Source organism: Cololabis saira, chromosome 1 (assembly GCF_033807715.1).
Source record: "Cololabis saira isolate AMF1-May2022 chromosome 1, fColSai1.1, whole genome shotgun sequence".
NCBI classification, from domain to species: Eukaryota; Metazoa; Chordata; class Actinopteri; order Beloniformes; family Belonidae; genus Cololabis; species Cololabis saira.
This window is the reverse complement of record NC_084587.1, coordinates 10382863-10399064: the sequence shown is the minus strand read 5'-3', so window position 1 is coordinate 10399064 and position 16202 is coordinate 10382863. Positions and strand designations below refer to the sequence as shown.

General features: G+C 40.4%; 1 protein-coding gene across 1 annotated transcript in view; it reads left to right on the top strand.

Annotated features, from left to right (window-relative positions):
• The window catches only part of LOC133458283 (glutamate receptor ionotropic, NMDA 2B-like), a 176639-nt gene that overhangs the window by 125315 nt on the left and 35122 nt on the right, over positions 1 to 16202 (top strand). Inside the window, exons 7-9 of the mRNA XM_061738059.1 lie at positions 4915 to 5086; positions 10593 to 10746; positions 15497 to 15622. Of these exons, the coding sequence (XP_061594043.1) occupies positions 4915 to 5086; positions 10593 to 10746; positions 15497 to 15622 (452 nt within the window). The remainder of the gene's footprint in view (positions 1 to 4914; positions 5087 to 10592; positions 10747 to 15496; positions 15623 to 16202) is intronic.

Genomic DNA, 16202 nt, shown 5'->3' with positions numbered 1-16202 from the left:
AAAACTAATCCAAGTGTTTAAACTAGAACAGGGGTCGGCAACCCGCGGCTCTGGAGCCGCATGCGGCTCTTTAGCGCCGCCCTAGTGGCTCCTGGAGCTTTTAAAAAAATGTTTGACATTTTTTTTTTCCTTTTTATTCGTCTTTTTTTTCTTTTTTCTCTTTTTTTCCTTTTTTTCCCTCTTTTTATTCTTCTTTTTTCCTTTTTTTCTCTTTTTTTCTTCCTTTTTCCTTTCCTTTTTAATCTCGACATTTCGACCTTTTTCTCGACATTACGACTTTTTTCTCGACATTACAACTTTTTTCTCAAAATGTCGACTTTTTTCTCAACATTTCGACTTTTTTCTCAAAATTGTACTTCAAGTCTACAACATTAATCTTGAAATTTCGACTTTTTTCTTGAAATTTTGAGTTTTTTCTCGACATTTCAACTTTTTTCTCGAAGTGCATAATGAAAAAAATAATCTTCCCCCAATTATACGATTTTTTGCGGCTACAGACATATTTGTTTTTTGTGCTTTTGGTTCAATAAGGCTCTTTCAACATTTTGGGTTGCCGACCCCTGAACTAGAACAAAGGTACTTTTGTGAGTTTTGACTCAGAGGCGCCCCCTACAGGTTTGGAGGTTAAGTGTCGTTTTTACGTTACTTTTTTTTGCTTTCATTCTTGTTTTTATTTTCTTCGTTATTCCCACAAGTCTCTCAGTCATGACGAATGGGACATTACTTCAGGGGGTTTGGTTAACAGAAGGATCCTAAAAGTGATCAAAAATCCATGACGATAACATCTAAAGCTGTATTTTAATATGAGTTTTTCTGTGGCAGCAGCCTGCCGTCGAGCGTTTCCTGTTCCCGTCCCCGGTCCTGTGATTACCTCGACTTGTTTCACGTCTGCTAACGAGATCAATGCCTCGGCTTCTTCTCTTCCAGCCGACCTTCGCGCTAACCAGGTCTCCTTTAAGTGCGATAATGAATTTACTTCACCGGCCCACCTGAAGTCTCCCGAGGCCGTTTCACGTCTCCCAGCTCGCTGTTTGGTATCGACGGATCTTTTAGCCTGCTCTTTCTCTTTTCCTCCTCGCCGCCTGTCCCTCTTCCAGCGCCGCTCGGCGAGCAGCGTAGGGTTGCCACCTTTCAGAAATAAAAATAAGGGACACCCCAATTTCAGCAGCGCAGGCGCCAAAAAAAGGGACATCCCCAAAACTTCTAAAATGCATAGAAATGTATTTATTTCATATGAAAAAACAAAACGCTTTGATTTAAAGTTTAAAGTGCTTTAATAGCATTGAACTTGCATGACTGTACAGACAGACAACCATACTAGCAACTGAAATATCCTCCTATGCTACGTATGTCCACATCAGCCCAGATGTAGAATAAAGCCTTCAGGTGAAGAATATGGTGTAAAAGTTAATTTATTTCAATAAAATCAACTTAAAAGGTGAAACTAATACATGTTTTTGTTATATATTATATATAACAAATATATTATATATATTATATATTATTTGTTATAATTTTGATGATTGAATAGTTTATTGATTTCATAATATATTCAAATTTTTTGAGATTTTTTGGGGGTTTTCATAAACTGTGAGCCATAATCACCAAAATTATAACAAATAAAGGCTTGAAATATCTCACTTTGCATGTAGTGGGAAATAAATTTAAGTTAAATTTACTACGAATAAAGTTTTGCAATATATTCAAATTTTCAGACCTTCACCTGTATATTATGACATCAATAAATAAGAGCATAATATGTGTCTGTATTGGTTCAATACGGAACGCAACTTTTAATTCTCAATTACGGAACAATTCCGTATTTCAAGGGACGGGTGGCAAGCCTAGAGCAGCGGTTAAACAGCCAGAGAGACGTTGCAGGATTTCTCTCTCCGCTCTTTTGTATGCAGAGGAGCATCAGCGCAGCTTATTGTGACGGCTGCTCGCTCGCAGGAGCTCGATCTCATAAACAAACACTGGGAATAAACAGCTCATTGTGCGAAGAGGAAACACAGAGAGCCGTTTGTCCTTGGTCTGGCGGCTGCAGCGCCGGCTAGCCGTGCCAAAGCTGCGGCCGTGCGGCTCCACAGCTGGTCCTCCACGCATCTGCTGCGAGCCAGAGACAGCCAACCGACTGATGACGCAGCTCGGCTCGGAGTGTTATTCTTAGACCGTCACTACCGTATGATTTGGACGACGGCTAATACACATGTATCAGGCTCTGAGGGGTTCAACTATTAAATTACAAACTGTTGGGCGGCTCATTATTTCACGTTTCAGTGTGAAAAGCCTTGGCTGCACCCTCGACGTCTGCATCTATTTCCATCATTAATTAGTCACCCGCCGACTCGCTTTAGTAATCACTCGGCCTAAAGAAGAACAAACACATTTAAAACGACCATTTCGTGTGTCCGCCTGAACAAGCTAGATCCACTTTGATTTAAAAGATTCATAAAAATCAGGCGTTTATTGTTTAAGACTTGCAGACTTAAGTAAAGTACCTCGATTTTCAGGGTCTCATTTTTCAGTTCAGTCCCTCGCAGATAAACGGTCCGGCGTTGGTATCAGGCATCGAGTTGGCATTTAAGACGTTGGCATAGAAGTCTCAGTGCGAGTGAAGGAGTTTGTCATCAGGCTGAAAAATAACAACATAAATCTCCAAGAGAGAATGTAAAAACAGTCGGTGGTCATTCTAGATAAGACAGAAAAATCCAGTGAGCTCAAGATCATGGAAAGATTTAGAGGACGACAGGAGACAAATAACGTGGGTGATCTCAGAATCATGTCCTTGGTAAACTCCTTCACAAGTCGAGAAGATGGACACGTCATCAAGATCTCCAAGCAAGAAGAGTGTTCACAGACAAATGTTTCACACCTGAGAGGATGGAGCTTCACTGTACAGGTGGATGAAGACCCAAGACTTGTTGAAGAGAAAAGTTCTCCAACGCTAGGGCGTCTCCGGTTTTCCCGGGGGGGGGCTGGGCCGTGGACGTGGGGGTCCCGCTCGGAGGGCCCGGCCCTGCCTGGGTGGGGGGTGGCTGTCTGCGCTGGGGGGGCATTGCTGCCTTGGTGCTCCATCGCTGGGCGGGGGCCGCGTGCCTCTGCGTCTGTGGGGACTCTGTGACCTTTGGGGTGTCCGCCGGGGTGGCCCCGGGGGGGGTGGGGCCGGGTCCGGGGATCGGGCCTCCCCTGGCCGGGGGGTGCGCGGGCGGGCGCGGCGGCGGGGTGGCACTATTCCCAGGTGTCTATGTCTCCGTCTGGGGGCTCCGGCGGCGCCGGGGGCGCCCGTGGAGGTACGGTGGGGCCCTGTCAATTGGATGGCCGGTGGGGGAGCGTGGCCGTCCTTCCAGGGCCGGCTCTGCTGGTCCTGCCTCCTGGCTCTGCTCCCCCTCCTTCCCCCCCTACACGATGCATACGCACATAGGAGAAGGGGCGGGGGGTCCGGGTCGTGGGGGGAATTGTCCCGTGTGGCCCGGCACTCCCCACCTCACGGTTTTAACAGCACTGTAGACACTGCACATTCAACACTTAATAAATACATTTGACAAGGACATTTAGTTCAGGAGGGGGGGGGTCGGTGTCAAATTGATACCTTGTCCTCCCTGTTTTTATGGCATTAATCACATGCACTCAACACCAGGGTTGGGAGGGGGGCCCACATCACCCGCGTTCCCTCGCCGGCCTGGGATAGGTGGGTCGTGATACCCGGGCCTGGCGGGGCTCGCCATGCAGCCTGGGGGGCCTTCTGGCGGTGCTGGACCCCCCTGGGGAGGGGGAAACGGTGCGTGATTGTGCGTCTGTGTCGGTGAGAATGCGGTATGGAAGGGTCCTGCCATGGAGGATTTGCGCCCCCATTGGCAGGACAACAAAATTTAATAATTTATTAATATTATGTCATACAAAGATGGTTATTAATATTATTTTATTATTATTTTATTATTATTATTATTATTATTATTATTATTATTATTATGTATAGTATATCTTATTATTAGTATAGGTATCGGATAGGTGAATGGATGAATGAATGGGATGCCTGGGTCTGGGGCCCTCCGTTGTCGGGCCTGCACGGGTGTCGCCTTGTTGGGGGGTTCCCTCTCTCCGGGCCCGTCACGGTCCCCCCCGCGGCCTCCGCGGCGGGGCGCCCCTCTGGTCTTGGAGGGCCACTTCGTGGGTGCGGTTGGTCCTGCTCGCGTCGGCGGCCGGGGCGGCTCTGTCTCTCCGGGCAGGCTGGCCCCTCGCCGGGTGGGTCGTTGGCCTGGAGGGTGAGGGCCTCCTGGCCGCGTGTCCGGCCCGGACCGGGTGGCCGGGGATTGCCTGGGTCGTCGTCCGCCGCCGCGGGATCCCTGGCTGCTTCTTCCGTGTCAACCCTCTGTGGGGTTGCTGGTGGCCTGGGTTCCGGGTTCTTCCTGGTCGGCCCCTGGTCTCGCGGGTGGCGGGGTTGCTCCCTCCCTCCTATACAGACACTTCAGGTGGAGCTTTGTTTGGTTTATTACTCTTTATTAAGAGAAAAGTTCTCCAAGGTGAGGTTTGTCACCTGATCTGAACCTGGCAGAGCAGCTGTCCAGTTACTGAAGACGAAACAGTCGATACACAAGTAGCAACTGAAGATGGCTGCGGTGAAATACTGGAAAAAAGTCTTCAGGGAGGAAGGGAGGAGTTTTGTGACGTTCCTGGGCTCCAGACTTCATTTAAATGGGGTTTTATCAAAGGATTAATAGTTGTGCTTATGTCTACAATGATGTCACTTTATCATAATACTTTGAGCTTCTAAAAGCAGAAACAGTAGACATAGATCAGGTTTTTTGCTCAATTTATTTTAAGTCCATTAGTGTCGTGGGATCTCAGATCATTGAAACATTTTGTTCTGCTTCTCAATCTTTGCTTGCTCTTCTGTCTCGTTCTCCTTACCAGCAATCAAACGGGGGATTCGGGGATTTACATCAAGCGCTGCTGCAAAGGTTTCTGTATCGACATCCTGAAGAAGATCGCCAAGAACGTCAAGTTCACATACGACCTCTACCTGGTCACCAACGGCAAACACGGCAAGAAGGTCAACGGGACGTGGAACGGCATGGTGGGAGAGGTGAGGCCGCAGATGCTCTCCGCTGGTCCGCTGGTGCTTCTCCTGCGTGTCCCGTCATTTTCATGAGAAGAGCGAGGAATGTTGTTCTGACAGGTTTATGCCAACGCCAGAGAGAAACCTCAGCTTTTCTTCATTTGTAAGCAGCTTGAAAATACCCACAGTGACAGCTCGAGCAGACCTGCTGGCTCACCAGCTGACTGTGGATTTCACAGCTGGCAGAGCAGCAGAACTGGAGACATCGCCGGGCAGAGGCTACTTTACCCATCAGTGTGGTCGGAAAAGGCACATAGATAAATATATATACATATTTTATGTATTTATATATTTGTGCTTAAAAATATACATATATATATATATGGATATGTGTGTGTATATATATATATATATATATATATATATATATATATATATATATATATATATATATGTATATGTATATGTCTGTGTCTACACAGTACAGACCAAAAGTTTGAACACAACTTCTCATTGAAACAAATGGGGTGTTGAAACAAGTGTCCAAACTTTTGGTCTGCACTGTATACATATACTGTATACTGTATACATATATATATATATATATATATATATATATATATATATATATATATATATATATATATATATATATATATATATATATTATATATATATATATATATATATATATATATATATATATATATATATATATATATATATATATATATATATATTACAACGTAGTATTAGGGCCAAACTAAGAAAGAAAAAAAAGGAAATTACGAAAATAAAGTCATAATAATATGAGAATAAAGTCGTAAAATTACGAGAATAAAGTCATAATGTTGAGAGAATAAAGTCGTAATATTACGAGAATAAAGCCGTAATATTTTGAGAATAAAGTCGTAATATTACGAGAATAAAGTTGTAATATTACAAAAATAAAATCGTAATATTAAATATATTATAAATATATAAATATAACTTCACAAGATGCTCAATATTCAACAACTCTTCCTGTTAGAGTTCTCATAAATTAACACTTTATTCTTGTAATATTAAAACTTTATTCTCATAAATAACCACTTTGTTTTTGTAATGTTACGACTTTATTCTCGTAATATTACAACTTTATTCTCAAAATATATCGACTTTATTCTATTACGACTTTATTCTCGCAACATTATGACTTTATTTTCGTCATTTTACGACTTTATTCTCATTATATTGTGACTTTTTTCTTGTAATTTCCATTTTTTTTTGTCTTAGTTTGGCCCTAATACTCCGTCGTAATATATACACACACACATATGAAATGACCTTTCTTTGATTTCCATCCGGGCCAGTATAGTAAACCTATACAGTATTTCCACTGTGTTGTATTTAATGTGTCACTGGTTGCTCTAAGCTTCAAGACATGCCACACGTAAAAATGACAGTATCAACATTTGCCAAATCTTCAGAAAAGCTCTTTTAAATTTGCAGAGATCACACTGAAGTGAGATAAGCTGATGTGTCGGTTGTTTTAATTTAATTTGACGTGAGCGTATCCCTCCTGTATGTACGTTGATTATAAGAAGCATTTTTAAAATCAGCTTTTCCTTCGACCCGGCCTGAGGGGACACTGCGATCAGCTCCGTAAAACCTCATGACTCAATCAGGTTCCTATTCAGAGATGGAGAAAGAACACCGAAGAAGGAAGAGAGAGATTTAAATGAGGGGAAAAGCAGCCGCGGGGAAACGCAAGGCTTCTTTTCTGCACACATTACACATCAGACAGTCGTCACAATGCAGACATCATGAATAAACATGATGCCCACCTTAATTGAATTTGACAGATCTTAACAGTGTCTTTAGTCCGCTCCCGATAGCTTGTGCTGCAAAACGTGGAGTGCTTCCTTAAACAACCAGCTTGTGATTTACATTGAAAGGGGGAAAACTGAGACAACTGGGGCAGAAAACCAAATGAGACTGATAGAATAAGAGACCCCCCCATAGGAAGTAGAAGTATGAGCTGTGTACGAAACATATGCACTTAACTGATCTTCAGTTTGCACGAGCAAGACTATGATGCTGAACAGAAGAGACATCATCAATGCAACTGTGCCTGCCCATGGACCTCTATGGGCAGAAATATGTGCCACTAGAAACTGAATTTGAATCATTTATATTTGAATTTGAATTGCTCAACTTGAATAATTGCATTAAAAAACTGAATCTGAGAATTTTTTCTACAAAATGGCAAGATATAAATCTACCCTTTTTACACAGAATGGAGAAAACACAATAGGTTTCGAAATATCTAGCTCTTGGTCGTTTATATCGTTGAAAGAAAATAGTAGTTTATAGTAGGCTACGTGAAAAGGAGTTCTTTGTATCTGCACTCGATTGCTCTTCCTCCGGAAGACCCGGATGTCTGGCACAGTAAAATTGAAATTGAATTGCAATAACTGAATTTGATTGTGAGAACTGAATGTAGATTCAGTTTTTCAATGCAATGATTCAAATTAAACAATACAAATTCAAATTATGTGATTCAGATTCAGTTTTTTAATGCAATTATTCAAGTTGAGCAATTAAAATTCAAATATAAATGATTCAAATTCAGTTTCTAGTGGCACATATTTCTGCCCATGGACCTCCCAGTCTGGGCGGAGCCTACATTATTTTGCACCGAGACATGTTTTTGGAAAATGCCAAGGATTTAAGACACTTGTCCCAGCAAATTCAGATTGTGCCAAAGCCCAAAACCCAACCGCCCCATCTGAGACTCTACAGGCCTCAATTAGAATAATAAATGTTCAAGTTCATGACCACCCATCCAGCCTGCTGGCTTTGACCGCTCATCTGGCGCCAGGTCGGGTAGCCAACGGTCTGAGAAAAGATCGCCAGATCTCCTAACTGAGTGATGTAATCTCCCCCATTCATGACAGGCTCCCCTGGACAAACTTCTCTACAAGTTTTCAAATGAATTAGATGACTTTGGGAACAATGTCCTTGGACAGAGGAGACCAGCGTTGAGAGGTTTGGTCATAAAGCAAAAATAGTGAAAGCTAAACACTTACATCCACCACACATGCCACATACTATCCTGTGTGAGTGATACTCAACAACCATTGGCTCGTCTGCCTTTGAGGACAGGTATGATTAAGCTGCAGCTGCAAGTCTAACAAAGTCATTTATACTTTTCTGGGTATTTTTTTCTATCAAGCATGGTGGATCTGTACTAAAGAATTTATGAGGGAAATTTGACTGAAACTGGGTCGTACAACAGGACAGGACTCCCCAAGAACACCAGCGAATATACAACGGAATATCAGACGGAAGAACAGAATCCAAAGATGTTGCGACGGTACATTTGAAGTCCAGACTACAGATCCCTTAAAATCTGACGAAACGTTAAGAGAAGTTGGATGAACAAATACCAGCGAGTGACAAAGAACTGAAGCTAGCACTTAGTTTTCACGCTCTCCTTCTTCAGTTTGACTTTGTCTCTATTAAATATATAATTCATAATCTAATATGTGTGTTTTGGTTCATCTCTTGTTGTGTTTTCCCAGCTTGAAGCAGTGTTACCAATTTAGCGACTTTGTGGCTATATTTATCAAGGTTTTTTTTTTGTTTTGTTTTCTCAAAAAAGTCCCTAGACACAAATCTCGCAACTTTTCCACGTGGTATCCGAGACTTTTGCAGACTGGCAGAAAAGCGTGCATCGTTTTAACTCTTCTCAATGAGCAGCTGGTGCTACCGTTGGCCCCACCCCCTTCCCTAAGCACTCACAGGTGTCCTGATATGTAAACCTTTTTAATGATTATATGTTGTACCCTTTTTTTTTTGTTTTGTTTTGTTTTGTTTTTTTTTAACAAATTGACCTTGCCAGTAAACCACCTGCCCCTTTAGCCCCGTTATAGCTGGGAGGGAATTCATGAAAATCGTGCACTTGGTGAGAAGTTTTTGATATTTGGCATGGTGGTAGGTATGGACTTAAGGTTTTCTAAAACCACCGCAAACAAATTGGGACGGCCCCCTAGTGGCCGGTTTGCAGAAAATTCAAAATGAATCAATAAGCAAGGCAATAGAGGCAGGCATTGTAGGTGTTAAGTGAGTTTAAATATGCACAGCTGATGTTTTTTGTGTGCTATTTGAATAAAATCCTATTCATTCACTGTGACTTAGTTCTGTGGTTCTGTTCATCCTAAGCCTGAATGAAGGCCACTGTTCTCACCCAATGAGATTGACACTACAGTGATAGTGACCTGTCCAATAAACAGAAAATTGCATTCCTTGGGGGTGAGAATAGGGGTCTAGAGCCCTATACAATATTTTTATGTGACTTAATTCTAGAGATATGGAGTTTTTTGGGCAAAAAATGACCTTGAAAATTAAATTTGACCTTCAGCATGACCTTGAAATAGGAAATGTATCTCAGAATTGAATTCCTAGCACCAAAAAAATAGAAAAAGTGACAATATACAACAATCTAGGAAAAAGAGAAGCTGAGATATGACCTTTGGTCTTTTCCGTGGGATCCAGTTCTGCAAACTGGCCACTAGGGGGCCATTTTCCCAATTTGTTTGCGGTGGTTTTTGAAAACCTTATCTCCAAACCTAACACCATGCCAAATATCAAAAACTTGTCACCAAGTGCACAATCTTCATGATTTTTGACATATTCCCTCCCAGCTATTAGTCTTGCTAACTCTACAGTGATGACGAACTTTGTGAGAACCTCGTCCCCTCATTTTGGACACAGAAGGGCCATGAAATGCATCTGCATTTCATGGCCACAATGTGTGTGAATTTAGGTGAGGTGAACTGTAGAACATTTTTTATTATAATTTGATATAGGTCCTTTTTTCATTTTTTTGGTTCAAATGTTGAGACAGGAGGAAGCCTTAAAAAAAAAAATCTGTCAAGTTGTTAATGAGAAACAGGGGTGGGATTAAATAAGTTTTCTTCTTCCCACTCCCTTTCGAGTGTTGACGAATTAATTTGTATTTTGAACCTGCACCTGAAAAACCTGATAAAAGGTATTTGTTTAATTTTATGTTGCACGCAGGTAACTTATGTTATGTTTATTGCTCGAAATAAAAATATGAATTGAAATTGAATTGAGAAGGACCTCATCATCTCAGAATACCTGGGATTAGTACAAGTATCCCGGACACATGTCTTTGAGACTGAAAGCCGCTGGTGTCCAAGTTCTGGTCCCTGTGAGAGTGATACTCAATGACCATTTAAGGGCAGGTTTGAGTAATTAGTCAGCTGCAAGTGTAACAAAATTGTGTATACTTTTCTGGGTATTTTTTTCAATTTTCCTTATTTATTTCTGTGTGGTCAGAGGCTTCAGAAGTGTCTGTAAATGTAGCTGAACACAGTGAGATGTCACGACAGGGTTGATGGGGTAACAAATACTGACCCAGTACCTTTCTTGTCCTCTTTCTTTGGATCACTGATCCGAGATGGTGGAAACTGAGCTCCTGTGTTTTTCCTCTCGTCTCCTGTGTGTCCGTCTGCTCCACCTCCAGGTGGTGTTCAAAAAAGCCCAAATGGCAGTGGGTTCACTCACCATCAATGAAGAGAGATCGGAGGTCATCGACTTCTCCGTGCCCTTCATCGAGACGGGCATCAGTGTCATGGTCTCCCGTAGCAACGGCACCGTCTCTCCCTCTGCCTTTCTCGGTGAGGAGAAATGCAGCCGGCGCTGCTGAAAACACAACAGAGTTTTCTTAATGCCCGTATAAATGCTCGGTCACAGGCAGAGAAACAGGACCGTTTTCACAAAGCTATTGTTTAATTATTCTCTTTGGAGTCCTTAAAGTAAAAAGACTGCGCATCTAAAAATAGGCCTATTGTACGTACATTTAGTCAAATTGTTTTATCTTAAAACATTTCTTCAATAATTTTCTTGAAAAAAGGAATTTCTTTACATTCTTAGAAATTAGTTTTTGCAGTTTAGTCCTGATAGGACGGTATTAGTGTTAGGGCCATGCAACAGAAAAAATATTTGGGAGCGGAAGATTTTTCTTTATTGTGCACTTCAAGAAAAAAGTCGTTATGTTGAGAAAAAAGCCAAAATGTCGAGAAAAAAGTCAAAATGTCAAGATTATTGTTGAAATACAATTTTGAGAAAAAAGTCGAAATTTCTTATTCACGATATTTCACCTTTTTTCTCAACATTTCAACTTTATTCACGAAATTTCGACTTTTTTCTCAACATTTCGACTTTTTTCTCGAAATTCTACTTCAACATTAATCTCGACTTTTCGACTTTTTTCTCAACATTTTAACCTTTTTCTCGACATTTCGACTTTTTTCTCAACATTTCTACTTTTTTCTCGACATCTCGACTTTTTTCTCGAAATTAAACTTCAACAATCTTCTCGACATTTCGACTTTTTCCTTGAAATTTCGACTTTTCTCAACATTTCGACTTTTTTCTCGACATTTCGACTTTTTTCTCAACATTTCTACTTTTTTCTCGACATCTCGACTTTTTTCTCGAAATTAAACTTCAACAATGTTCTCGACATTTCTACTTTTTTCTCAACATTTCAACTTTCTTCTCAACATTTCGACTTTTTCCTTGACATTTCGACTTTTTCCTTGACATTTCAACTTTTTTCTCGACATTTCGACTTTTTTCTCTAAATTCTACTTCAACATTAATCTCGACTTTTTTCTCGACATTTCAACTTTTTTCTCGAAGTGCATAATGAAAAAAAAAATCTTCCTCCTCTAAAATATTATTTTATTTTTTCTCCTGCCTGGCCCTAATACTCTTCCATACGATAGTGAAGCATGTAGGTGGGAGTGTAACACCATGGGGTGGAAAAGTGGACATAAGTTGTCCGTTTTGTCTTATCTAAGGTACCTCTAGATTAACTTTGCTACCATCATCCCTCCAAACATTTTTTGCTTACTGGAAAAAGATAAAGAAACATATTCAAGCCAATTCAGTTCATCTTTATTTATATTGTGTCAAATCATGACAAATCTCAAGGCAAATCAGCAATACAGTTTAACTAATTTCAAATTATCCTAGTTAATACAAAGCCAGTAAAATAACAACTATTGCTGCACTAAGGAAGCCAACAGATTGCATCAAAACTTTGCTTCAATACAATCCCCGGTCCTGAGCAAGCACCAGGCGACTGTGGGAAGGAAAAACTCCCCGTCAACGGAAAAAAACCTCTGGTAGACTCAGGAAAGGCGTTCAATCGCCCTTGACTGGTTTCAGGTAGAGAGGGCAGGAAAGAAGAGAGAACAGGAACAACAACAGATCAGATTAAAAGTAACAATAGTGTCATTAATCAAGTTGACATAGTTGCAGAGAGGTGCATCATGGGAGGTCCCCAGCAGTCTAGGCCTATAGCAGCATAACTAAGGAATGTTTCATGACACCTGACCCATCTTTACCTATAAACGTTATCAAATAGGATGAGCTGGAGGTTTTTTTTTTGAGAATTTCTAGGACAACCCAATAATAAAGAACGACAAAAATTCAATCTTGAAATCACAAATGAATGGATCCGTTTATTTTTGTCACTCTGAGACAGGATGTTACCACTTTTAGCAATATTACAAAGGTGAAAAAAGGTTTTATATGTGAATGAAAGGACCAGAGGTGGACAGAGTACTCGACCCCAGTACTTGAGTAAGAGTACAAATACTACTGGTCAAAATTTACTCCGTTACAACTAAAAGTAGCTCAGTCAAAATATTACTTGAGTAAGAGTAGAAAAGTACTTGCTTTTAAAGGTACTTAAGTATCCAAAAGTAAATGCTTTTAAATTTACTTTAAGTAAAAGTAAGAGTAAGAGTAAATTTCTTATTTTCCACATCAGTAAATTACTATATTTTTTCTAAATTAATTGTTGCGGCTCTGTCTTGACAAACGCAGGCTACTTTGGCGGTATCGTTTTGAGGAGGCTTGACGTATTTCTGCTTTACGTACATCCCAGTGGAGAGCGTGCACTGTGATAGGTCTCCTCCTTTGACAAAAACAGCTTGTGTCCAATAGGATTTTAGGGAAGAAGAAAAAAGAGCAGACCTGAAAGTAACGAGTACTTTTCAGCCTTCCTAGAAATTTACTCGAGTAAAAGTAAAAATATTTGTCTTGGAAATGTATTCAAGTAAGAGTAATAAGTACCGAAGAAATCTAATACTCAAGTAAAGTACAGTACTCAAGTAAATTTACTCCGTTACTGTCCACCACTGGAAAGGACGTATTCTGGTCCAAAATAACTCCCAGGTTTGCAGCTGTAGTACTGGAGGACAAGGTAATAGCATCTAGAGCAGGGGTCGGCAACCCAAAATGTTGAAAGGGCCATATTGGACGAAAAACACAAAAAACGTATATGTCTGGAGCCGCAAAAATGAAAGGTCTTGTATAAGCCTTAGAATGAAGGTAACACATGCTGCATGTATCTATATTAGTTATAACTGGGATTTTTTTTTTATTATGCACTTCGAGAAAAAAGTCGAAATGTCGAGAAAAAAGTCAAAATTTCGAGAAAAAAGTCGAAATGTCGAGAAAAAAGTCGAAATGTTTAGATTAAAACGGAAAGGAAAAGGAAGAAAAAAAGAGAAAAAAAGGAAAAAAGAAGAAAAAATAAAAAAAGGAAAGAAAAAAAAGGAAAAAAATAGGTCAAACATTTTTGAAAAAGCTCCAGGAGCCATTAGGGCTGCGCTAAAGAGCCGCATGCGGCTCTAGAGCCGCGGGTTGCCGACCCCTGATCTAGAGTAACTACATAGTTAGACAATATGTCCCTGAAGTGCTCAGGTCTAAATACATTAACCAATTTGGCTGGAAAAATATCTATCGCGAGTGATACGACCTAATAAAACGAGATGACGTTGTCTTCACTTTTTATTGACTGGTCCACCAGTAAAGGTAAAAGATAGATTAAACTTTTTTATCCATCGTAAGAAACATCTGTACAGGTTATATAACATGAGAGAAACTAAAGTGTCCGTGTCATCTGTACGACATGTACAGGACTGTCTCAGAAAATTAGAATATTGTGATAAAGTCCTTTATTTTCTGTAATGCAAAAATGTAATACATTCTGGATTCATTACAAATCAACTGAAATATTGCAAGCCTTTTATTATTTTAATATTGCTGATCATGGTTTACAACTTAAGAAAACTCAAATATCCTATCTCAAAAAATTTGAATATTCTGGGAATCTTAATCTAAAAACTGTAAGCCATAATCAGCTATATTAAAACAATAAAAGGCTTGCAATATTTCAGTTGATTTGTAATGAATCCAGAATGCATGTTTTGTTTTTTTAATTGCATTACAGAAAATAAAGAACTTTATCACAATATTCTAATTTTCTGAGACAGTCCTGTAGATGCTGTGAAGGTACAAACTATGAAATGTCCAGATTTCCAGGTCATGTGGTGTTGTAGTATCTCATGAGCTGAACTCAACTTTTCACATTCAAGAGTTTTATTTATTCATTTATTTATGTATAAATGAGGGAAAAGGACAAAGCACTCGTTTCCATGAATGCAGACGCTCATTCAGACCAGAAACATCCCACTTAGTTTCCCATGAATATGAGTCTGAATTAGGCATGGGACGATATGAAAATTTCATATCAGGATATTAGTGGACAAAAATATCACGATCACGATATTAGCGCGTCGCTTATAAAATTCTTAAAATGCAAGGAAAAACACTAACCGTGGATCCACTGGTTCCTTCAGAACATTTATTCTCAAATCATTCTCAACACAGTGACACTTGAGGTAGAGAACAAATAGTGTACTGTAAATGTTATGCATTACAAAGTGTAAACTATAGTACCGGTACTTATTTGAACTTTCTTTTTTTGTAAGAAAATACTTCCCTGAGAGTCGAAAGAAATAAGTGACAAATAGAAATAAAGTGACAAAGTAGAGCCAAATGCACACTGATTGTATTACTCTCTGAAACTTTAACAGTGGCTGGCTGCCTGCTACTTAGTACGGCTCTCTGGAAAAATAATAAAATAAAGGCACTGCTCTGTAGTATACAAAACAAAAGCTGCATGGCCAACACAAAGATTGAGTGAAAATAAATTGCCACAGTAGTCAAATGCACACGGATTGTACTACTCTCTGAAAAAATATTAAATAAATAATAATAATAAATAATATTAATAAAATACATGAAAAAAATAACACTGGCTTCTACCTGGCTGGTAGCCTTGTGTGACCAAAAAAAAATAAAAAATAAAAAAAAATGTGGCGATAATTACAGTACCCCACGATAACGTTATCGCGGCCGTTTTTTATCGCGATATACGAATGAATCTGAATACAAGCAGGTTGATACCTGGTGTGTTATTTCATATAAATGTTTTTTCTCCCTCTCTCTGTTCTACCCTCCTCCTCCTCCCCCTCCTCCTCCTCCTCCTCCTCCTCTCCATCGCAGAGCCCTTCAGCGCTGATGTCTGGATCATGATGTTTGTGATGCTGCTGTTGGTGTCAGCTGTGGCCGTGTTCGTGTTCGAGTTCTTCAGCCCCGTGGGTTATAATCGCTGTCTGGTAGACGGCCGAGGTGAGAGGGCACACGCACCCGGGGAAAACACACATCCCCGCACGCACGCGAGCCCGGATCTGTTTAATCCAAGGTGACGCCGGACCTACAGGACATCCAACGCTGTGATTACCTTGAATGCACCATTCACACCGACACATCCAGGTGCTAAATTACTTTGACAATCCTGTCCGAACGGCTACGACGGCAGAGCCGGGAGTTTTCCACTTGACGTCTCTCAGTACTTATCTCCATCGACAGTCACTTAAGCTCCTTCAATAATGAAGAGGATCATTGACGAGATCCAGATAGGTGATCTTAAGCATCCTCGGACTCGCTCTGTCAGAGCATTACCACGTCTTCTTAAAGTGCTGTTCTCAGCTACTACAACGCCGTCCGACCATCACGTCGAGGTGTAAAAGCGGAGCAATTACTTTACATTAAAGACACTTGTCAGGATTAACCGCGTCTGTTGAGTCGAAGGCACTTCCAGCCGGTCGTTTAAATCAATTTGCCCATCAGAATCAGTGGTTCAGAGGCAATCTGCTTCATTTTTCTCGAGCTTTTATAGTCTGACACAGGGTTTCATTAGTCTTAGTCC